A 26,254-nucleotide genomic window follows, 5' to 3' on the forward strand; every position below is an offset into this window, starting at 1 on the left:
CCCCCCGGCTGTGCTGCAGCCCCTTCTCTACCTTTCCTTGCCCCCCGGCTGTGCTGCATCCCCTTCTGTACTGTTCCTTGCCCCCCGGCTGTGCTGCAGCCCCTTCTCTACTTTTCCTTGCCCCCAGCTGTGCTGCAGCCACTTCTCCACTTCTCCTTGCTCCCGGCTGTGCTGTAACCCCTTCTGTACCTTTCCTTGCCCCCCGGCTGTGCTGCAGTCCCCTCTCTACTTTTCCTTGCTTCCTGGCTGTGCTGCAGCCCTTTTTCTACCTTTCCTTGTCCCCCGGCTGTGCTGCAGCCCCTTCTCTACTTTTCCTTGCTCCCCGGCTGTGTTGCAGCCCCTTTTCTACCTTTCCTTGCCCTCCGGCTGTGATGCAGCCCCTTGTCTACAGTTCCTTGCCCCCCAGCTGTGCTGCAGCCCCTTCTCTACTTTTCATTGGCCCTTGGCTGTGCTGCAGCCCCTTCTCTACTGTTCCTTGCCCCCCAGCTGTGCTGCAGCCCCTTCTCTACTTTTCATTGGCCCTTGGCTGTGCTGCAGCCCCTTCTCTACTTTTCCTTGCTCCCGGCTGTGCTGTAACCCCTTCTCTACCTTTCCTTGCCCCCCCCCCCGGCTGTGCTGCAGCCCCTTCTCTACTATTCCTTGGCCCTCGGCTGTGCTGCAGCCCCTTCTCTACTTTTCCTTACTACTGGCTGTGCTGTAACCCCTTCTCTACTTTTCCTTGCCCCCCGGCTGTACTGCAGCCACTTCTCTACCTTTCCTTGCCCCCCGGCTGTGCTGCATCCCCTTCTGTACTGTTCCTTGCCCCCCGGCTGTGCTGCAGCCCCTTCTCCACTTTTCCTTGCTCCCGGCTGTGCTGCAGCCCCTTCTCTACCTTTCCTTGCCCCCCGGCTGTACTGCAGCCACTTCTCTACCTTTCCTTGCCCCCCGGCTGTGCTGCATCCCCTTCTGTACTGTTCCTTGCCCCCCGGCTGTGCTGCAGCCCCTTCTCTACTTTTCCTTGCCCCCAGCTGTGCTGCAGTCACTTCTCCACTTCTCCTTGCTCCCGGCTGTGCTGTAACCCCTTCTGTACCTTTCCTTGCCCCCCGGCTGTGCTGCAGTCCCCTCTCTACTTTTCCTTGCCCCCCGGCTGTGCCCTTTCATCTCGCGCTTCTGGCGTGTTCTGTTTGAAGATGGTATTTTAATGATCAGTAGCAGCGCCTCATCGAAAACAACTCAGGTCTGAATGCCGAGAAGAGGGCGCTGCCGACTGGTGCCATGACTAATAGTCTATGTGTAAGCTTCCAGCGAGAGCAGGTGATAATATCTGCGCCCCCAGCAGCACATTAATAGGGTGAGACCTGTGCCAGGCTGATACATGGCAGATATTACATGCAGGCTTCAGAGATTTGTAGTCATGTAGGAAGCCTAGATAAGCGGCATCAATGGCGACTGATCAATCAGTATATAACGTCATTCCTTCATAAATGCTGCCTGGCCTGACCTAGCCTGGCATTGTGCCATGTACGCCACCCTGGGCAGTGAGTCCGCCACAATTTATATAAGGTAACGTGGGTATGAGGCGTCACCCTCACACGGACGGCGTTCATGGCGCTCATATAAATTGAGAAGGCGAATAACTGATCACACCAATGCCATGGTTCCTGATTCTCTGTGAAGGGCACCCCCCTGTGGAGATCTTGCAGCACTGCAGTAAAGAAACCCTCCATAGCAGTTTGTGTTGTGCAGGAAGGCGACAGATACCCTCCATTCATCATAAGAAACTTTGTGCTGGGTGACATCTGACATGTCTGTCTGCAGCGCCACCCTCAGCCAGACCCGGCACAGTGATTGTGGATGTGCCGGCATCATGGGCACAGTGATTGTGAATGAGGATACATCATGGGCACAGTGAACCTGCCTGGGTGGCATCATGGGCACAGTGAACCTGCCTGGGTGGCATCATGGGCACAGTGATTGTGAATGAGGATACATCATGGGCACAGTGAACCCACCTGGGTGGCATCATGGGCACAGTGAACCTGCCTGGGTGGCATCACGGGCACAGTGAACCCACCTGGCTGGCATCATGGCCACAGTGAACCTTGCCTGGGAGGCATCATGGGCTCAGTGAACCCACCTGGGTGGCATCATGGGCACAGTGAACCTGCCTGGGTGGCATCATGGGCACAGTGAACCTGCCTGGGTGGCATCATGTGCACAGTGAACCCGCCTGGGTGGTATCATGGGCACAGTGAACCTGCCTGGGTAGCATCATGGGCACAGTGAACCCGCCTGGGTGGCATCATGGGCACAGTAATCTGGGTGGCATCATGGGCACAGTGAACCTGCCTGGGTGGCATCATGGGCACAGTGAACCCACCTGGGAGGCATCATGGGCACAGTGAGCCTGCCTGGGTGTCATCATGGGCACAGTGAACCCACCTGGGAGGCATCATGGGCACAGTGAACCCGCCTAGGTGGCATCATGGGCACAGTGAACCATGCCTGGGAGGCATCATGGGCACAGTCAACCCACCTGGGAGGCATCATGGGCACAGTGAACCTGCCTGGGTGGCATCATGTATGGTTGGAAGGAGGAAGGAGTCGGTGGACTCTGAAACGCGTAGACAATAAACCTACATTTTATCAATACTAATGGTTTGTCGTGACTCCAGAGAGCGCAGAAACAACTTCCTTTCCCAGCATCTATCTCTGGGTGGCATCATGTGCACAGTGAACCCACCTGGGTGGCATCATGGGCACAGTGAACCTGTCTGGGTGGCATCATGGGCACAGTGAACCTGTCTGGGTCGCATCATGGGCACAGTCAACCCGCCTGGGTGGCATCATGGGCACAGTGAACCTGTCTGGGTTGCATCATAGGCACAGTGAACCCGCCTGGGTGGCATCATGGGCACAGTGAACCTGTCTGGGTGGCATCATGGGCACAGTGAACCCGGCATGCTCGTCTCCTGATTAGGTTGTTGTTGTCTTCAGTCCTGTGTATTTGGCATTATCATGCTGTGATTTCGGGCTGTTGGCATGGTATGGAGCTGTCCCTAGCACATGTGTGTTTCTCCCTGGATTTCCCTGTGCCGTCTTTCCATCAGTCCATACTAGTAGTGTCACTCTACATACATCACCCGTTTTGTGCCCGCAGCTACAGGGCACGACATTCCTCGGCTGCAGTACTGGTTGTTGGCTACAGGGTGATGCGGCACAGCATACTTTGTCGCAGTACATTACGCCTGTAAATAAACCCCCCGAGCCCTAACAGGCAGAGAACGGCCCCCTGGCACATCGCTAATTGCCAGCTGGAGGTGGGTACCACACTGGGCATTTTCCCATTGAGAATCAGTACACAGAGCAGCGGTGACGGCATTTCTAGAGTGCGGCTGTGCCAGGTATGTAGCCACATGGCCGACTGCTGGGCATATCCACCATCCAACAATGTAGGAAAGCTGGGGGGGTCGCTCTTGTGGGATTTGTATGGTGGCCACATTGATTTGCCCCCCATCCGTTCCAGTCACAGACAATCTGGTCAACATCGTTACTTACTCTCCGTGTCGGTTCTTCCAGGTCTCTGAAGCCGGACTTCGTCCTCATTCGTCAGCACGCCTTCAGCATGGCGCGCAATGGAGATTTCCGCAGCCTAGTGATCGGCCTGCAGTACGCCGGTGTGCCCAGCCTTAACTCTTTACACTCTGTGTATAACTTCTGCGACAAGCCCTGGGTGGTGAGTATAGAGCAGAGCATCCGGAGGTCTACGCCTTTAACCCAATTTTCTTTTTTGCGCTTTCGTTTTTTCCTCCGTTACTTTCAAAAACGTTTTTACTTTTCCGTCCCCATCGCTGTTTTTAATGACACTGTTCACTTTACCATTTAATGTACTGAAAACGCGGAAAAAAAATCCAACTGCTGAGAAATGGTGCGAAAAAAAACTCAATTCCACCATCGTTTATTGGGTTTTTGTTTTTCAGGTGATCATTTTGCTGTAAAAATTACATGGAAATGTGATTCCCAGGTCAGGATGAGTACGACGGTACCAAACTTGTAGAGTTTTTTTTTTTTTAATTTTAGATGTGAAAAAAATCAGAAATTTTTTTAAAAAATAAATAAAATTAATTTGTACCTACAATTTTACCGGTAACTTTTTCCTTCGCTGGAGCTGAGTCAGACTTGTTTTCTGCGTAGAGGAGCTTACAGCATTTTTATTGGTACTTTTTTGGGGGTATGTAAGACATTTTAATAATTTTTTTTATTGCATTTTTAGAGGAGGTGGGACAATAAGAAAAAAAAAGAGCAATTCTGGGTTTTAATTTTTTTTTTGCTTTACAAAGTTTACTATACAAGTTAAATAATTTTATGTTAAGAGTGATTGGACTTTAACGATACCTAATATATATATTTATTTGTTTTTATTTTGTACAAAAATTTAAAGGGATCCTGACAGGTGATACATGCTGCCCAAGGTTTGGGCAGCTATCACCTGTCAGGTTCCCTTTAAAGTGGGGAAAAGGGTAGTGATTACATTTTTTTTTGTGTGTGTGTGTTATTTTTTTTGCATCTTCCGGGTACCACTCCAGCCACCCGCACCTAGCAAGCATCATACATGTAAGGTTGATATGTGAAAAGGGATAATTAACCAAAATGTGATAAATATAATTTAGTGTTCAGTTTCACAGCAGGCTGTAAAGCAGGATGGTTGATGAAGTATTTTGCTTTGCTGACATCTAGTGGCCATTATGTAAATTGCATTATTTTATAATAGTAATAATAATAAAATTATTTTTGGATGGAGCAGTCATCATCATTACTGTTGATATAAGATACATGTGTCTGAGCCATTCCCGCCTAGGATCATATTACATGATAATTCATGGCATCTCCCCAGATGACCTCCATTCAGCTTACATAAACACTGTCTTAACCTTTCGTTCTGCAGCCTTGTAACTTTTCTTGTCTTTTCTATTTCAGTTTTCTCAGCTGGTTCGCCTGCAGAGGCAGTTAGGACATGAGGAATTCCCTCTGATCGAGCAAACGTACTACCCCAACCACAAAGAGATGGTGAGTCAGAGACCAATAATATCTGTGTGAAGCCCACCACAGAGCTGCACTTCCTGGCCTGATGTCATGAATAGCAGCACCTTGTTTGGGGTTCTGTGTCCTGTGCTGACCCCAAAACAGCGGCAGCAATGGTCATACTGTACTCGCCAGGTTACGTGTCCTCCGCCCGTCCTGTCCGGAAGGAGGTTACGTGTCATGGAATAGGTTTTGAAATCAGCGCTGCTAAAACCACAAATGTGAAACAGATGTCTATCTATAGAACGTCGTATTTATCCGCAGGTCTCAATGTACTGCATTCACTTTCAGTGTCACATTAAGGTTTATATTAATAATCAATCTATAATACTGCCACTTATGTACAAGAATATAACTACTATAATACTGCCCCCTATGTACAAGACTATAACTACTATAATACTGCCCCCTATGTACAAGAATATAACTACTGTAATACTGCCCCCTATGTACAAGAATATAACTACTATAATACTGCTCCCTATGTACAAGAATATAACTGCTATAATACTGCCCCCTATGTACAAGACTATAACTACTATAATACTGCCCCTATGTACAAGAATATAACTACTGTAATACTGCTCATATGTACAAGAATATAACTACTATAATACTGCTCCTATGTACAAGAATATAACTACTGTAATACTGCCCCCTATGTACAAGAATATAACTACTATAATACTGCCCCTATGTACAAGAATATAACTACTATAATACTGCCCCTATGTACAAGAATATAACTACTATAATACTGCCCCTTATGTACAAGAATATAACTACTATAATACTGCCCCTATGTACAAGAATATAACTACTATAATACTGCCCCCTATGTACAAGAATATAACTACTGTAATACTGCCCCTATGTACAAGAATATAACTACTATAATACTGCCCCCTATGTACAAGAATATAACTACTATAATACTGCTCCTATTTACAAGAATATAACTACTATAATACTGTTCCCTATGTACAAGAATATAACTACTATAATACTGCTCCTATTTACAAGAATATAACTACTATAATACTGTTCCCTATGTACAAGAATATAACTACTATAATACTGTTCCCTATGTACAAGAATATAACTACTATAATACTGCCCCCTATGTACAAGAATATAACTACTGTAATACTGCCCCTATGTACAAGAATATAACTACTATAATACTGCCCCCTATGTACAAGAATATAGCTACTATAATACTGCTCCTATTTACAAGAATATAACTACTATAATACTGTTCCCTATGTACAAGAATATAACTACTATAATACTGCCCCCTATGTACAAGAATATAACTACTATAATACTGCTCCTATTTACAAGAATATAACTACTATAATACTGTTCCCTATGTACAAGAATATAACTACTATAATACTGCTCCTATTTACAAGAATATAACTACTATAATACTGTTCCCTATGTACAAGAATATAACTACTATAATACTGTTCCCTATGTACAAGAATATAACTACTATAATACTGCTCCCTATGTACAAGAATATAACTACTATAATACTGCCCCTATGTACAAGAATATAACTACTATAATACTGCTGCTATGTACAAGAATATAACTACTATAATACTGCCCCTATGTACAAGAATATAACTACTATAATACTGCCCCCTATGTACAAGAATATAACTACTATAATACTGCTCCTATTTACAAGAATATAACTACTATAATACTGTTCCCTATGTACAAGAATATAACTACTATAATACTGTTCCCTATGTACAAGAATATAACTACTATAATACTGCTCCTATGTACAAGAATATAACTATTATAATACTGCCCCCTATGTACAAGAATATAACTACTATAATACTGCCCCTTTGTACAAGAATATAACTACTATAATACTGCTCCCTATGTACAAGAATATAACTACTATAATACTGCTCTTATGTATAAGAATATAACTACTATAATACTGATTGCATGTAAAAGAATATAACTACTATAATACTGCTCCTATGTACAAGAATATAACTAATATAATACTACCTCCTATGTACAAGAATATAACTACTATAACACTGCCCCTATATACAAGAATATAACTATTATAATACTGCTCCCTATGTACAAGAATATAACTACTATAATACTGCCCCTATATACAAGAATAGAACTACTATAATACTGTTCCCTATGTACAAGAATATAACTACTATAATACTGCTCCTATGTACAAGAATATAACTACTATAATACTACCTCCTATGTACAAGAATATAACTACTATAATACTGCCCCCTATATACAAGAATATAACTACTATAATACTGCCCCTATGTACAAGAATATAACTACTATAATACTGCTCTTATGTATAAGAATATAACTACTATAATATTGCCTCCTATGTACAAGAATATAACTACTATAATACTGCTCCTATGTACAAGACTATAACTACTATAATACTACCCCTATGTACAAGAATATAACTACTATAATACTGCTCCTATGTACAAGAATATAACTACTATAATACTGCTCCTATGTACAAGACTATAACTACTATAATACTGCCCCCTATATACAAGAATATAACTACTATAATACTGCCCCTATGTACAAGAATATAACTACTATAATACTGCTCTTATGTATAAGAATATAACTACTATAATATTGCCTCCTATGTACAAGAATATAACTACTATAATACTGCTCCTATGTACAAGAATATAACTGCTATAATACTGCCCTCTATGTACAAGAATATAACTGCTATAATATGGCCCCTATGTACAAGAATATAACTACTATAATACTGCCCCTATATACAAGAATATAACTACTATAATATTGCTCTTATGTATAAGAATATAACTACTATAATACTGCTCCTATGTACAAGAATATAACTACTATAATACTGCTCCTATGTGCAAGAATATAACTACTATAATACTGCCCCCTATGTACAAGAATATAACTACTATAATACTGCTCCTATGTACAAGAATATAACTACTATAATACTGCTCCCTATGTACAAGAATATAACTACTATAATACTGCTCCCTATGTACAAGAATATAACTACTATAATACTGCCCCTATGTACAAGAATATAACTACTATAATACTGCTCCTATGTACAAGAATATAACTACTAGAATACTGCTCCCTATGTACAAGAATATAACTACTATAATACTGCTCCGTATGTACAAGAATATAACTACTATAATACTGCTCCCTATGTACAAGAATATAACTACTATAATACTGCCCCCTATGTACAAGAATATAACTACTATAATACTGCTCCTATGTACAAGAATATAACTACTATAATACTGCCCCTATGTACAAGAATATAACTACTATAATACTGTCCCCTATGTACAAGAATATAACTACTATAATACTGCCCTCTATGTACAAGAATATAACTACTATAATACTGCCCCCTATGTACATGAATATAACTACTATAATACTGCTCCTATGTACAAGAATATAACTACTATAATACTGCCCCCTATGTACAAGAATATAACTACTATAATACTGTCCCCTATGTAGAAGAATATAACTACTATAATACTGCTCCTATGTACAAGAATATAACTACTATAATACTGCCCCCTATGTACAAGAATATAACTACTATAATACTGCCCCTATGTACAAGAATATAACTACTATAATACTGCTCCTATGTACAAGAATATAACTACTAGAATACTGCTCCCTATGTACAAGAATATAACTACTATAATACTGCTCCGTATGTACAAGAATATAACTACTAGAATACTGCTCCCTATGTACAAGAATATAACTACTATAATACTGCTCCCTATGTACAAGAATATAACTACTATAATACTGCTCCCTATGTACAAGAATATAACTACTATAATACTGCCCCCTATGTACAAGAATATAACTACTATATTACTGCTCCTATGTACAAGAATATAACTACTATAATACTGCCCCTATGTACAAGAATATAACTACTATAATACTGTCCCCTATGTACAAGAATATAACTACTATAATACTGCCCTCTATGTACAAGAATATAACTACTATAATACTGCCCCCTATGTACAAGAATATAACTACTATAATACTGCTCCTATGTACAAGAATATAACTACTATAATACTGCTCCCTATGTACAAGAGTCTAACTACTATAATACTGCGCCTATGTACAAGAATATAACTACTATAATACTGCCCCCTATGTACAAGAATATAACTACTATAATACTGCCCTCTATGTACAAGAATATAACTACTATAATACTGCCCCCTATGTACAAGAATATAACTACTATAATACTGCCCTCTATGTACAAGAATATAACTACTATAATATTGCCCTCTATGTACAAGAATATAACTACTATAATACTGCCCTCTATGTACAAGAATATAACTACTATAATACTGCCCTCTATGTACAAGAATATAACTACTATAATATTGCCCTCTATGTACAAGAATATAACTACTATAATACTGCCCTCTATGTACAAGAATATAACTACTATAATACTGCTCCCTATGTACAAGAATTTAACTACTATAATACTGCCTCTATGTACTAGAATATAACTACTATAATACTGCTCCTATACTCAAGAATATAACTACTATAATACTGTCCCCTATGTACAAGAATATAACTACTATAATACTGCCCCTATGTACAAGAATATAACTACTATAATACTGTCCCCTATGTACAAGAATATAACTACTATAATACTGCCCTCTATGTACAAGAATATAACTACTATAATACTGCTCCTATGTACAAGAATATAACTACTATAATACTGCCCCTATGTACAAGAATATAACTACTATAATACTGTCCCCTATGTACAAGAATATAACTACTATAATACTGCCCTCTATGTACAAGAATATAACTACTATAATACTGCCCCCTATGTACATGAATATAACTACTATAATACTGCTCCTATGTACAAGAATATAACTACTATAATACTGCCCCCTATGTACAAGAATATAACTACTATAATACTGTCCCCTATGTAGAAGAATATAACTACTATAATACTGCTCCTATGTACAAGAATATAACTACTATAATACTGCCCCCTATGTACAAGAATATAACTACTATAATGCTGCCCCCTATGTACAAGAATATAACTACTATAATACTGCCCCCTATGTACAAGAATATAACTACTATAATACTGCTCCTATGTACAAGAATATAACTACTATAATACTGCTCCCTATGTACAAGAGTCTAACTACTATAATACTGCGCCTATGTACAAGAATATAACTACTATAATACTGCCCCCTATGTACAAGAATATAACTACTATAATACTGCCCTCTATGTACAAGAATATAACTACTATAATACTGCCCCCTATGTACAAGAATATAACTACTATAATACTGCCCTCTATGTACAAGAATATAACTACTATAATATTGCCCTCTATGTACAAGAATATAACTACTATAATACTGCCCTCTATGTACAAGAATATAACTACTATAATACTGCCCTCTATGTACAAGAATATAACTACTATAATATTGCCCTCTATGTACAAGAATATAACTACTATAATACTGCCCTCTATGTACAAGAATATAACTACTATAATACTGCTGCTATGTACAAGAATATAACTACTATAATACTGCCCCTATGTACAAGAATATAACTACTATAATACTGTCCCCTATGTACAAGAATATAACTACTATAATACTGCCCTCTATGTACAAGAATATAACTACTATAATACTGCCCCCTATGTAGAAGAATATAACTACTATAATACTGCTCCTATGTATAAGAATATAACTACTATAATACTGCCCCCTATGTACAAGAATATAACTACTATAATACTGCTCCTATGTATAAGAATATAACTACTATAATACTGCTCCTATGTACAAGAATATAACTACTATAATACTGCCCCCTATGTATAAGAATATAACTACTATAATACTGCTCCTATGTATAAGAATATAACTACTATTATACTGCACTTTTTAGTACAGACAGTTGTATTTCCGGGGTCACCATGTTTTCGGATATATGATGAAGTAATACCAGATTTTTGTACAAAAAATCCTATAAACATTTATTAATCAGAGTCCGATATATGTATGTAGCAGTAGAGATTCTGTGACGTGAGCACTGGTGGTTACAGAATGAAGCTCACTGACAGCGGACCGGAGGACACAGCACTGATAGCGGAGGACTCAGCACTGATAGCGGAGGACACAGCACCTCCGGGCCTCGTTTCCTGGGCCGCACGGTGTGATTCTGCCCCTTTTCGGTGTGTTCGGTGAGCTGCGGAGATGTCATTTCTGGGGTCAGCAGCGGTACATGGTGCCCAGCGCTGCAGCTCATTGGGCTTTGCTGCTGTTGCTGGTGGTGGTGGTGGCGTAGATACGAGACTTCAGGCTGCTCCAGGTGCACAGGTCCTTGCTCTGGATGATGCAGGCCAGGTTCACGGCCTGGTGCTTGGCGTATGGAGACTTTCTGCTCATCAGTGGGTCGGTCCAGAGACACTGCAGGCCGCTGTCCACCTCGCAGGGCATGGTGAAGCACTGCTTAATCTGGAAAGTAACACAGCGATATTTAGAATTGCAGACAGAAAAGTATTTTGTGGTGGTGGGCTAGCGCCTATTCACAGCAGCCAATCTGAGCAAGCAAAGCTGAAGTGTAAAGCATGGGGCTAAAGGAGCAGACTGATCCTTTAATGAGGCAGGGAGTGGATATTACTTCAAACTCTGCTCATAGCAGTCCCCGAAGAGGGCATACCTGACGTTTAATATAGGACTACCTCAGAGATCCGATACACAGTTCTGTTCAGATGGAGCTACTAATAGAGCACAACTGCAGTATAAAGTATGGAAAAAGGATAAATCTGCAACTTGTGGATCTGATGAGTCAGGAGGTGGATTTCTGACTCCAGTAGACAATGTTTTTTGCTGGAGACACTGATCATAGCTGTGCCTAAGTAGAGCGTACCTGCAGTGTAAAGTTTGGGGAAAGCATGAAGCTGCAACCTGAGCATCTGATAGTTAGCAATTCACTTCCTGTCCTATCTCAGACTCCAATAGACAGTGGAGTTTAGCTGCAGCGACTGATGATAGCTGCCTGTGCACTAATGGAGCACAGCTGCAGTGTAAAGTATGGGGGAAGGATAAAGCAGAAGTCTTAGCCTTGCAGTACAGTGAGTTGGCATGTAATTCGCCTCTCAGCATGTAGATGGTAGCACTCACCTGGCAGTCGCAGTGTTTGGCATACACCTGCAGGAATCCCCTCTTCTGGCCCATGGTCAGGTTGGCCCATGGTGCCACAAAGCTACAGGAGGTGATGTACACCTTATTGTCCACCAGGGTCCCTGTGGAGAGAAGCAACAGACTGTTAGTGATGAGGAGACTGAGAATAGCTGCGGAGGGATGATGGGGTTTGTTGTCCTAAATGGAAGGTTTGTAGATTCTGGGGGTTATTATAGGTGGATGATGGGTGTTGGTGACTTTTATAGCAGGAGGTTGGACTTAGGGGGCAGCGTGCTGATGATACTGACCGGCGACCAGGAACTCCTCGCTCTTGTTACCGGAGGGGTGTTGGTAGCCGCACATACTCTCTATCTTGGGGCTGTACACAAACTGGATGTTGTCGACTTTTTTAGGAGCCTTGAAAATCTAATGATAAAGAATATATATAACTTGTCAGTACAGCGCATAGTGCAGGGTGTGCCACGTCTGATATACCGTGGGGGAAATAATTATTTGATCCCTTGCTGTTTTTGTAAGTTTGCCCACTGACAAAGACATGAACAGTCTATAATTTTAAGGGAAGGTTAATTTTAACATTAAGATATAGAATATCCCCCCAAAAAATCAAGAAAATCACATTGTATAAATTAGATACATTTTTTTGCATTTTGCAGTGAGAAATAAGTATTTGATCCCCTACAAACCATTATGAGTTCTGGCTCCTACAGACCAGTTAGACGCTCCTAATCAACTCGATACCTGCACTAAAGACACCTGTCTTACATAGTCACCGGTATCAAAGACTCCTGTCCAATCAGTCAGACTCTACAACATGGGCAAGACCAAAGAGCTTTCTAAGGATGTCAGGGACAAGATCATAAACCAGCACAAAGCTGGAGAGGGCTACAAAACCATAAGTAAGACGCTGGGTGAGAAGGAGACAACTGTTGGTGCAATAGTAAGAAAATGGAAGAAATGCAAAATGACTGTCAATCGACATCGATCTGGGGCACCATGCAAAATCTCACCTCGTGGGGTATCCTTGATCATGAGGAAGGTGAGAGATCAGCCTAAAACTAGATGGGGGGAACTTGTTAATGATCTCCAGGCAGCTGGGACAACAGTCACCAAGAAAACCATTGGTAACACATTACGCCTTAAAGGTTTAAAATCCTGCAGTGCCCGTGAGGTCCCCCTGCTCAAGAAGGCACATGTGCAGGCCCATCTGAAGTTTACCAATAAACACCTGGATGATTCTGTGAGTTATTGGGAGAAGGTGCTGTGGTCAGATGAGACAAAAATTGAGGTCTTTGGCATTAACTCAACTCGCCGTGTTTGGAGGGAGAGAAATGCTGCCTATGACCCAAAGAACACCTTCCCCACTGTCAAGCATGGAGGTGGAAACATTATGTTTTGGGGCTGTTTCTCTGCTAAGGGCACAGGAATACTTCACCACATCAATGGCAGAATGGATCGTAAAATCCTGAGTGACAACCTCTTCCCTCCGCCAGGACATTAAAAATGGGTCGTGGCTGGGTCTTCCAGCAAGACAATGACCCAAAACATACAGCCAAGGCTACAAAGGAGTGGCTCAAGAAGAAGCACATTAACGTCATGGAGTGGCCTAGCCAGTCTCCAGACCATAATCCTATAGAAAACTTATGGAGGGAGTTGAAGCTCCGAGTTGCCAAGCGACAGCCTCAAAATCTGAATGATTTAGAGATGATCTGCAAAGAGGAGTGGACCAAAACTCCTCCTGACATGTGCGCAACCCTCATCATCAACTACAAAAAAACGTCTGACTGCTGGGCTTGCCAACAAGGGTTTTGCCACCAAGTATTAAGTGTCATTTGCCAGAGGGATCAAATACTTATTTCTTACTGCAAATAATAATGCAAATAAATTTATCTAATTTTTACAATGTGATTTTCTTGATTTTTTTTGGATATTCTATCTCTCAATGTTAAAATTAACCTACCCTAAAAATTATAGACTGTTCATGTCTTTGTCAGTGGGCAAACTTACAAAAACAGCAAGGGATCAAATACTTATTTCCCCCACTGTATATGCCGCCATCTTTAGCTCCCTGACCTTCATCTCTGACTCATGCAGAAGACCTCAGTGCAGCACATCACTTGTTAACTGGAGAGGGGACGTGAGAGGGACTTACCTTGGTGGCTTTCACCTCGAACTCCGTCCACTGTTCCCTCTCCACGCTGTCTTTCTGTCCAATGAATTTTGCCCGGAAAACTGCAGATACAATGGCAGGGTTAGATAATGCTGTAATATAAGGTAAAGTTAAATCCATTGCGGTACTATAACTCCCAGCAAATTACACAAGCCAGCAGAGTCTGCTGAGATTTACAGTTTGATAACAGGTCATGGATCATGTAACGTTCACCTGCAAAAGTGTCAGACTAGTACAACGAGAAGCTGCTCATCTAGCAGGCGGATAATACTGCCATTCATCAGCATCGTGGTCTGGGTGTCTATAGAGTGTACTCACAATATCAGCGGGAGGGTGGGGGTGATGATCAACAGTGTCCCAGAGCTGCACTCACTATTCTGCTGGTGCAGTCACTGTGTACATACATTACATTACTGATCCTGAGTTACATCCTGTATTATACCCCAGAGCTGCACTCACTATTCTGCTGGTGCAGTCACTGTGTACATACATTACATTACTTATCCTGAACTGATCCTGAGTTACATCCTGTATTATACTCCAGAGCTGCACTCACTATTCTGCTGGTGTAGTCACTGTGTACATACATTACATTACTTATCCTGTACTGATCCTGAGTTACATCCTGTATTATACTCCAGAGCTGCGCTCACTATTCTGCTGGTGCAGTCACTGTGTACATACATTACATTACTTATCCTGTACTGCTCCTGAGTTACATCCTGTATTATACTCCAGAGCTGCACTCACTATTCTGCTGGTGTAGTCACTGTGTACATACATTACATTACTGATCCTGTACTGATCCTGAGTTGCATCCTGTATTATACCCCAGAGCTGCACTCACTATTCTGCTGGTGTAGTCACTGTGTACATACGTTACATTACTGATCCTGTACTGATCCTGAGTTACATCCTGTATTATACTCCAGAGCTGCACTCACTATTCTGCTGGTGCAGTCACTGTGTACATACATTACATTACTTATCCTGTACTGATCCTGAGTTACATCCTGTATTATACTCCAGAGCTGCACTCACTATTCTGCTGGTGCAGTCACTGTGTACATACATTACATTACTTATCCTGTACTGATCCTGAGTTACATCCTGTATTATACCCCAGAGCTGCACTCACTATTCTGCTGGTGCAGTCACTGTGTACATACATTACATTACTTATCCTGTACTGCTCCTGAGTTACATTCTTTATTATACTCCAGAGCTGCACTCACTATTCTGCTGGTGTAGTCACTGTGTACATACGTTACATTACTGATCCTGTACTGATCCTGAGTTACATCCTGTATTATACCCCAGAGCTGCACTCACTATTCTGCTGGTGCAGTCACTGTGTACATACGTTACATTACTGTCCTGTACTGATCCTGAGTTACATCCTGTATTATACCCCAGAGCTGCACTCACTATTCTGCTGGTGGAGTCACTGTGTACATACGTTACATTACTGATCCTGTACTGATCCTGAGTTACCTCCTGTATTATACTCCAGAGCTGCACTCACTATTCTGCTGGTGCAGTCACTGTGTACATACATTACATTACTGATACTGTACTGATCCTGAGTTACATCCTGTATTATACCCCAGAGCTGCACTCCCTGTTCTGCTGGTGCAGTCACTGTGTACATACATTACATTACTGATCCTGTACTGATCCTGAGTTACATCCTGTATTATACTCCAGAGCTGCACTCCCTGTTCTGCTGGTGCAGTCACTGTATACATACATTACATTACTGATCCTGTACTGATCCTGAGTTACATCCTGTATTATACCCCAGAGCTGCACTCCCTGTTCTGCTGGTGCAGTTACTGTGCACATACATTATTTTCGGGTTGGGGGCACTTTGTGTGGGCAGACTGAGCCGTTACCAGGACCCTGTGATGTGGTAGCACTATGCCTCCAGACTTCTCCCAGAGGTGTGAATGAGCGGTCCTGTTCCCCCTGTCCACACCCAGTGTCAGTACACAGAATATTTCTCCCTCTCAGAGACCCCTTTGTGCAGAACGTCTGATGTCCTTACCCACAGGTGAGTCACAGTAGACCGTCTGGGGGTGACGGGGGCCACATGAGCAGGACCAGGCATCTTTGCTCAGGCACCCCATAATCATCAAAGCCACCAGGGATAACATTGTGCAATCTGGAGACTGTACTTATCTGTATAAATAGGAAGAGATGCATTAATACATGTACACAGCTGGCAGAGGATGGGCATGGTGTGGGCAGAGGGTGGGCTGGGGGCTGCACTGTGAAGACTGGCAGGAAAAGACTGGAAATGTGGTGAGGATCATGCAGGAGAGAAGATAAATGGTAGTCTGTGCGGTTTGGGCAGGAAATGGGTTGACGCCTTGACGCGGTGGAGCTGCATGTCATGCTATTTTGGGTACTGGCAGCAGAGGGGTTATGTTTTGTCATTGGGATACAAATAGGGGATTGGAGGAATGAGGGGCTGCGCAGAGTTCTGGCAGACGATGAGTAAAGCAGTTTTGCAGGGTCTAGTTGGATAATGGGTTGAGTAGTCTTGCAGGTTTCTGGCATAGTGATGGGTGCAGGGCTGTAGTTGGTGATGTGCCTGGAGGTGGTAGATGATGGAGCAAGTTGCAAACTTGTAGAAGTGCTGGGCTGTGCAAAGCTGCGGACTAAGGGGCAACCGATGGTGGGCTAAGTCCCTGCACAGGGGACTGGTTGCTAATGGCTTATGTGACTCTGCAAGGTTAGGGGAAATGAGGGGTTAAGTGGCACTTTGCAGCCCCAATTGCAAGTTGTCAAAGTGGGAAGATAAAGGGTTAATCATTGGCTGTTCAGAGTCCCAGGGTGGAAAGGGTTAAGCCAAGCAGTAAGCAGCCCAGGATGGGTGCGATGACAGGATGGGTGTGATGGCGGTGCTGAGAACGACCACTTACCGGAGTCTTGGAGTTGTCAGCGGGGTCTGAAGCTCAGCTCTGCATCTCTCTCCATTCCACCTCTGGAATTTAAAGCGTCCCCGTCCCCCTCCCTCCCGTAATACGATTGGCCAAGAGCCCAGCACCAGACGCCTTCCCCATTAGTCAGAGATTTCAAAACAGGAAAAGATCATTCTGAGAGCTGGGAAATTATTCTGGTGACCTGGACCTGGCACTCCGGGATTAGGGTGACCAGATTGGCTGTTCTGCTGTAGAGTTGGGGTACACACTAGTGGCGCGCACAGCAGGGCGCTCACTCACGTGCACATATGGTGAGTCACTTCAGGTCGCCTCGGTGATATGTACTTCTGCTCTGCACAGTGATCACATCAAGGTCAGTTATCAACAGCAGAGGGAAGGTTTAAGTCAGGGTTGTCAAACTCAAACACACAGAGGGGCAAAATGAAAAACTTGGACAAAGTCACGGGACAACCAGTACACAGTATAATGGGCCCCACACAGTCCTCTATTCAGAATAATGGGCCCCGCATAGTCCTCCATGCAGAATAATGGGTCCCACATAGACCTCTATACAGTATAATAGGCCCCACATAGTCCTCCATACAGAATAATGGGCCCCACATAGTCCTCCATGCAGAATAATGGGTCCCACATAGTCCTCTATACAGTATAATGGGCCCCACATAGTCCTCCATGCAGAATAATGGGTCCCACATAGTCCTCAATACAGTATAATGGGCCCCACACAGTCCTCTATACAGAATAATGGGCCCCACATAGTCCTCAATACAGTATAATGGGCCCCACATAGTCCTCCATACAGAATAATGGGCCCCACATAGTCCTCCATGCAGAATAATGGGCCCTACATAGTCCTCTATACAGAATAATGGGCCCCACATAGTCCTCAATACAGTATAATGGGCCCCACACAGTCCTCTATACAGAATAATGGGCCCCACATAGTTCTCCATACAGAATAATGGGCCCCACATAGTCCTCCATGCAGAGTAATGGGTCCCACATAATCCTCTATACAGTATAATGGGCCCCACATAGTCCTCCATGCAGAATAATGGGCCCCACATAGTCCTCTATGCAGAATAATGGGTCCCACATAGTCCTCAATACAGTATAATGGGCCCCACATAGTCCTCCATACAGTATAATGGGCCCCACACAGTCCTCTATACAGAATAATGGGCCCCACATAGTCCTCCATGCAGAATAATGGGTCCCACATAGTCCTCAATACAGTATAATGGGCCCCACACAGTCCTCTATACAGAATAATGGGCCCCACATAGTCCTCCATGCAGAATAATGGGCCCCACGGCAAACACGAATATGGGCTTTAAAATATTTAAGCTGGGAGCCTTTCCATTATGGGTTGGCCCGATACAGACAAGACAAGCTGCTGCCAGACTCAACTTAGTTGGGTTTGGACCAAGAAAATTCCATCTCGCCTTGCCAGATGGAGGCCCCCATGGACTTGTCACATCGTAGACTGTTGCGGATCCCACTGAAATCTGCTGGGTATGCAGAAATCTAATGTCTATATTCAAAGGAACAAATGAAAGGCAACGAGCAGACAGAAGTGTCCTCTTATCTTGGACATGGTAAGAGAAGCTCCATGGAGAAGACCGTTCAGGTTGCAGGATCAGCAACAAGTTGGATGGTGACAGTGACCATGAAGCCAACATTAAAGGGGATGATGTCTCATCGCGTACATCTATTGAGGATAACCATAGGATGTGCCATGAATGATAGATTCCAGCACTGAGACCCACGTCTGTCATGAGAAGAAGTCTTGTCCCAGGGATTGAGAGGTGGCCACGCAGGCGCAATGTTCTGCATTCACTTGTAGGGGAGTTCTGGAAATTATCAGAACTCAAATGCATAAGTGAATGGAGGGAGATGCGCATGCACAGCTATTTCTCCATTTTTAGAAACGGGGCCCTATCGCATAATGCCAGGAATAACGAAGTGGCAGCGCATCCGTTGATCTTGCTATTCAGTTTTGTATGGATGTAATCTCCAGAATCCAGTACAACTCAGACAACAAAGCCGTGCATACACAGACATCTCTCGATTACCTGGCAGCCGGTTACCTGCATATCTGGAGAATGTTGTGTGCTGGCGGAGCATGTGCGGCTCTCTATTACCTTGCATGGGACTTCTGGCAACTTTCATAACTCCAAAACCATTGAAAAGAGAGAGCCGCACAAGCGCAGCTGCTTTTACATTTCCAGCAGTAAGGGGCCCACATCTATTTGAGATGTACAAGATGGGACTACGCCTTTAAGAATATTGAAAACTCAGTAGAAGATGAGACATCCGAGAGAGACACCACCAACCGAGGTCCACGTCAGTCATTGTCAATTAGTATGAAGAGTCACTATTACCCACAAGTCCCTGTAACTATAAGGGGTGCTGAGGTGGCTGTTGCACCCGGACCCTGGTGTCTTGGCCCCAATGACACCAGTTATATAAATGTCACTTGGCAGTTGCAGGGACCCTCTTATAGCCAAAGCCATTAGTGCTTAATATTTGAATTGCAAATCCCCTATTGTGTGAAAGCTGCATGGTCCTAATGTACGACAACTGGTGAAAAACCAGGACTGCTCTCCTCCCTCGTCTGAGCCAGAAAATGTGTCAACACGGCTCAGCAGAGACCAAACCATTACTGTAAAAATCTGGTCTGAAATAAAAACATAACGAGTCAAGAGTAGTAATAGTACCAAGGCAGGGGTGGGGAACCTTAGTCCCAGGGCCCATTTACGGCCCGCGATGACCTTTTCTCTGGCCTCCGGAAAGAATCGCTGGAACCTCAGTGCTCTGGCCAGCAGCTGCATTTTAACAGCTGCTGGCCCTTTAATTTCTCCTTGCTCTGCGAGCACGCAGCGTTCACTACTGAAAGTAGTATATACAGCAGTGATGTGTATACAGCAGTCTCGGTTTCTTATATGTCATGTGTATATTGCAGTCTCAGAGTCTCCCATGTGATGTATATACAGCTATCTCGGTGTCCCCAATGTGATGTATATACAACAGTCTTGGTGTTTCCTATGTCATCTATATACCGCAGTCTCGGAGTTTCCTATGTGATGTATATACAGCAGTCTTGGTGTTTCCTATGTGATGTATATACAGCATTCTCGGTGTTTCCTGTGTGATGTATATACAGAAGTCTCAGTGTCTTCTATGTGATGTGTATACAGCAGTCTGTGTCTTCTATGTGATGTGTATACAGCAGTCTCGGTGTCTTTATTTGATGTGTATACAGCAGTCTCAGTGTCTTCTATGTGATGTGTATACAGCAGTCTCGGTGTCTCCTGTGTGATGTGTATACAGCAGTCTCGGTATCTCCTATGTGATGTATATACAGCAGTGTCGGTGTCTCCTATGTGATGTATATACAGCAGTCTTGGTGTCTCCTATGTGATGTATACACAGCAGTCTCGGTGTCTCCTATGTGATGTGTATACAGCAGTCTCGGTGTCTCCTATGTGATGTGTATACAGCAGTCTCGGTGTTTATTTGATGTGTATACAGCAGTCTGTGTCTTCTATGTGATGTGTATACAGCAGTCTCAGTGTCTTCTATGTGATGTGTATACAGCAGTCTCAGTGTATTCTACAGTATGTGATGTATATACAGCAGTGTTGGTGTTTCCTGTGTGATGTGTATACAGCAGTCTCGGTGTCTATGTGATGTATATACAGCATTCTCGGTGTTTCCTGTGTGATGTATATACAGAAGTCTCAGTGTCTTCTATGTGATGTGTATACAGCAGTCTGTGTCTTCTATGTGATGTGTATACAGCAGTCTCGGTGTCTTTATTTGATGTGTATACAGCAGTCTCAGTGTCTTCTATGTGATGTGTATACAGCAGTCTCAGTGTATTCTATGTGATGTGTATACAGCAGTCTCGGGGTCTCCTGTGTGATGTGTATACAGCAGTCTCGGTATCTCCTATGTGATGTATATACAGCAGTGTCGGTGTCTCCTATGTGATGTATACACAGCAGTCTCGGTGTCTCCTATGTGATGTGTATACAGCAGTCTCAGTGTCTTCTATGTGATGTGTATACAGCAGTCTCGGTGTTTATTTGATGTGTATACAGCAGTCTGTGTCTTCTATGTGATGTGTATACAGCAGTCTCAGTGTATTCTACAGTGTGTGATGTATATACAGCAGTGTTGGTGTTTCCTGTGTGATGTGTATACAGCAGTCTCGGTGTCTCCTATGTGATGTACAGTATGGACCAAAAATTTGGACACACCTTCTCATTTAAAGATTTTTCTGTATTTTCTTGACTATGGAACTTGTACATTCACACTGAAGGCATCAAAACTATGAATTAACGCATGTGGAATTATATACTTAACAAAATAGTGTGAAACTACTGAAAATATGTCTTATATTCTAGGTTCTTCAAAGTAGCCACCTTTTGCTTTGATGACTGCTTTGCACACTCTTGGCATTCTCTTGATGAGCTTCAAGAGGTAGTCACCGGAAATGGTCTTCCAACAATCTTGAAGGAGTTCCCAGAGATGCTTAGCACTTGTTGGCCCTTTTGCCTTCACTCTGCGGTCCAACTCACCCCAAACAATCTCGATTGGGTTCAGGTCTGGTGACTGTGGAGGCCAGGTCATCTGGCGTAGCACCCCATCACTCTCCTTCTTGGTCAAATAGACCTTACACAGCCTGGAGGTGTGTTTGGGGTCATTGTCCTGTTGAAAAATAAATGATGGTCCAACTAAACGCAAACCGGATGGAATGGCATGCCGCTGCAAGATGCTGTGGTAGCCATGCTGGTTCAGTATGCCTTCAATTTTGAATAAATCCCCAACATTGTCACCAGCAAAGCACCCCTACACCATCACACCTCCTCCTCCATGCTTCACAGTGGGAACCAGGCATGTAGAGTCCATCTGTTCATCTTTTCTGCGTCACACAAAGACAAAGGTTGGAACCAAAGATCTCAAATTTGGACTCATCAGACCAAAGCACAGATTTCCACTGGTCTAATGTCCATTCCTTGTGTTCTTTAGCCCAAACAAGTCTCTTCTGCTTGTTGCCTGTCCTTAGCAGTGGTTCCCTAGCAGCTATTTTACCATGAAGGCCTGCTGCACAAAGTCTCCTCTTAACAGTTGTTGTAGAGATGTGTCTGCTGCTAGAACTCTGTGTGGCATTGACCTGGTCTCTAATCTGAGCTGCTGTTAACCTGTGATTTCTGAGGCTGGTGACTCGGATAAACTTATCCTCAGAAGCAGAGGTGACTCTTGGTCTTCCTTTCCTGGGGCTGTCCTCATGTGAGCCAGTTTCTTTGTACCGCTTGATGGTTTTTGCAATTGCACTTGGGGACACTTTCAAAGTTTTCCCAATTTTTCGGACTGACTGCCTTCATTTCTTAAAGTAATGATGGCCACTCGTTTTTCTTTACTTAGAATTTGTATTATGGCAAGAAAAAAGCAGCTAACAGTCTACTCAGTAGGACTATCAGCTGTGTATCCACCAGACTTCTGCACAACACAACTGATGGTGCCAACCCCATTTATAAAGCAAGAAATCCCACTTATTAAACCTGACAGGGCACACCTGTGAAGTGAAAATCATTTCCGGTGACTACCTCTTGAAGCTCATCAAGAGAATGCCAAGAGTGTGCAAAGCAGTCATCAAAGCAAAAGGTGGCTACTTTGAAGAACCTAGAATATAAGACATATTTTCAGTTGTTTCACACTTTTTTGTTAAGTATATAATTCCACATGTGTTAACTCATAGTTTTGATGCCTTCAGTGTAAATGTACAATTTTCATAGTCAAGAAAATACAGAAAAATCTTTAAATGAGAAGGTGTGTCCAAACTTTTGGTCTGTACTGTATATACATCAGTCTCGGTGTCTTCTATGTGATGTAGACTGCAGTCCTCCCACTGCTTGAGTTCTGTAAATGTAACGTGAGCCGTGAGGAGACCTGCAGTGTAATATACATCTATATTCAGTACAACCTACTGCTGCGAGTTCTTTACAAAACTTATTATCGCCAAGAGTCGCTTGCGCTCCAGACCGACACAAACCTGGTAAAGCAGTTATGAGTAGCAACATCATCCATACCACCTACCATCACTCCTCACCAGAGAGGAGCAGCTCCAGCCATCACATGAGGGGGGGGGAGTGAATTAAATGTTTGACCAAATATAGCAGGGTAATTTTCAAGTTCATAATCTTGTATTGCCCCCGAAGGATGGTATAAATATCCAAATGGCCCTTGGCAAAAGTAAGGTCCCCCTGCCCTAAAGGGTGTGTGCATATTGAGGTCCGGATAGTGGATCTGTATACAGGGAAGAACAGTTCAAAAATGGGAAGAACGGAGACCCCGGCCAACCGGTATAGAAATCAGATCATACTTCGAATCAAGAAAGTGCGATATACTGAGGAGGTGTCCTCCAGTCACATGCATACGCAACTTGGCTAAACGTCCATGTGATAAGGGGAAAGCCGAAGGATTGGGGATTTTGGACATGCCCGATCCTTCTCTTCATTGGTAGTCGGGAGGCTGCTATATTTGATAGAGATTGTTAAGGACTAATTGTGAGCTATGCCTAGGATCAGTCAGGGTCTGACACCTAGTCAGGTCCGGCGGTGGCACAGCTCCGTTCTCCACTTACTGGCCACTCTTGGGTGCATTGAAGTGAATGTGAGAAGCAGTACCAAATTGATATGTTCTGTGACAGGTATTGGACCGCCACCGTTCTGATATCAGTGACTGCTTTCTTTCCTAAGGAGAGATCACCGATATCGTCCTGGACATCGCATGGTCGACTGAACCTGCTGAGATCGGCACAGTCCGATTACCAAATTTCCATGTTTTCCCCTTCCGCTGGCTTATGTCACATACAACTAGTAAAATCCAGTTTACAGTAAGAGTGCTGGTTTATTTTTGCAGGTTGAGGTCATATGTGAAAGGAGAAAGTGAAATGTTCAGGACAAGTGCACGGGCCGGTGACGTCCTCGGCATTCTTACCAGCAGTGAAGAGCCCTCCGTCATTTCCTGGGGTTTCCCCCTCACTATCTGCCGTCTCTGTGCTGTGTGTATCTGCTGCTCTGCTGATAAACGCCTCCGTGCTGGCACACACCCAGCGCTCTCACAGACGCTCTCTGTCTGGACTTCACGTCTTTTCCTACCGCCTGCCGAGGCACATAATACACAAGTGCTTGTATTCACCCAATATGGTGGCCAGGCCATCACCCAGCTTTCCCAGAAGAGTCAGGACGGGAGACGTAAACCACAACGTGCCGACCAAACAATTGGACTCAACTTTTCCATACAAACCTTCCCAGGACCTCCACTTTCCATTTTTCCATTGTGTAGACCACAGGACTATGATTCTCCACCCCACCCCCTCGAGACCACGTCTGCTAAAAATAAAATAGCAGGTAATGAAATAATTATACTCGGCGGGCAGGAAGCGGCCGCGCGTGGGTTGTCACCCCCCTAAGCCTTCTCATTTCTACCATATCATTTCTGGCCGCAGACCCTCAGGGGTTTTGTAATCTGATTCAAACAAAAGTGAGGTGACTGCAGCCTGACCGCAGTATCTACGACCACTCTGTGGGGCGAGGGGGAAAGTGTTTACATAGCGTAAGGCTGGAAGCTTTCTGCTGGCAGCCTGACACTGAGTGCACACGTCATTGTTGGTGTTGCATCACCAAAGCGGTTAATCTCCATCAGGACATCAAAGCAGGAGGAACTCCATTATCCCAAGGATTAAGTCAGGTTTGAGGAATTTAGGTGAAAGTCACGGACAGATGAAGGGAAGGAGAAGCTATGGACGCGACGTCACCAGAGAAATCTATAGATGGTAGCTCAGGGAGACTAGAACACTGGCTTTGAAATGTATATCCCGTGACTCATTCGTCTTCGGAAGCAAGACATCCTACACCAAGAAAATACCGACAACTGATGACTTCATTGGTCTGTATGTGCAGCCCATGGAGGATCACCTGATCGGCCCTGTCATCATGGCAAAAAATGCAAATACTTTATCTGTCTGTCAAATGCTTGGTCAATTACTATTCTTTCCAATCCCATTCCATTGTTTTGGCCGAGCATTCATATGTTTCTCCATAGGGAGAGGGAAGTAGGTCACTACTACTCCTCTAGTGGCGACTCCTCTCTCCTGTTGAAATCCAACATGCCCAATTCTTCTTTCTTTCCAAAGTCTACTGTTTGGGAAGAGTCAGGACAGTTCCATTAGATAGTCAGCGTGTCCTGCCATGGGTACGACCAACAGTCCTGTAATATGCATGGCCACCTTAAAGGGAAACTGATTTTTTGAAGTGCCCAATTTGGTAAATTTTTGTATTCCCCACGAAATAACAATTCTGGAGTTTTTTTGACCATTCCTCTATTACTCTGTTATTCCTCTATGTGAATAAATTGGTAGCTGGGCGCGATTCCCTACACACTGTCACACTGGATAATTACAGAGAGTGTAGGGACACATTTTTTCAGGAGGAATAACAAAGGAATGGCACAACGCAGAGTTACAAGTAAGGACACTCTAGACTCATTATTTCATGTATAATGCAAGTATTTGCTTAAAGGGGACCTGTATGCCATTAAATGCACAGACATGGGATGACAGGTGAAAAATCAGAGCTCCGTTCAGCTAGAAGGGCCTAGCTTGCTGACTGTTTCCAAGGGCGGCCAGCTGAATTTTGAAAGCAGATGTTATTGTGAGTCTGGTGGTAGCATTGTGT

At 43.4% G+C, this 26,254-nt stretch overlaps 2 protein-coding genes across 5 annotated transcripts in view; one reads left to right on the forward strand and one right to left on the reverse strand.

Annotated features, from left to right (window-relative positions):
• The window catches only part of SYN1 (synapsin I), a 94,201-nt gene that overhangs the window by 53,028 nt on the left and 14,919 nt on the right, over positions 1–26,254 (forward strand). For all 4 annotated transcript variants that reach the window (XM_073640456.1, XM_073640458.1, XM_073640454.1 and 1 more), the window contains exons 4-5: positions 3,559–3,715; positions 4,957–5,046. In XM_073640456.1, the coding sequence (XP_073496557.1) occupies positions 3,559–3,715; positions 4,957–5,046 (247 nt within the window). The remainder of the gene's footprint in view (positions 1–3,558; positions 3,716–4,956; positions 5,047–26,254) is intronic.
• Positions 11,195–17,642, reverse strand: TIMP1 (TIMP metallopeptidase inhibitor 1). The gene is made up of 6 exons (XM_073637825.1): positions 17,487–17,642; positions 16,607–16,740; positions 14,542–14,621; positions 12,680–12,797; positions 12,372–12,493; positions 11,195–11,702 (listed from the first exon to the last, which is right to left on the reverse strand). The coding sequence occupies exons 2-6, from the start codon at positions 16,713–16,715 to the stop codon at positions 11,490–11,492; spliced, it is 642 nt and encodes a 213-aa protein (XP_073493926.1). The 5' UTR covers positions 16,716–16,740; positions 17,487–17,642; the 3' UTR covers positions 11,195–11,489.

Source organism: Phyllobates terribilis, unplaced genomic scaffold (assembly GCF_046119375.1).
Source record: "Phyllobates terribilis strain yellow unplaced genomic scaffold, ASM4611937v1 Scaffold_7__3_contigs__length_470593459, whole genome shotgun sequence".
Taxonomy (NCBI): domain Eukaryota; kingdom Metazoa; phylum Chordata; class Amphibia; order Anura; family Dendrobatidae; genus Phyllobates; species Phyllobates terribilis.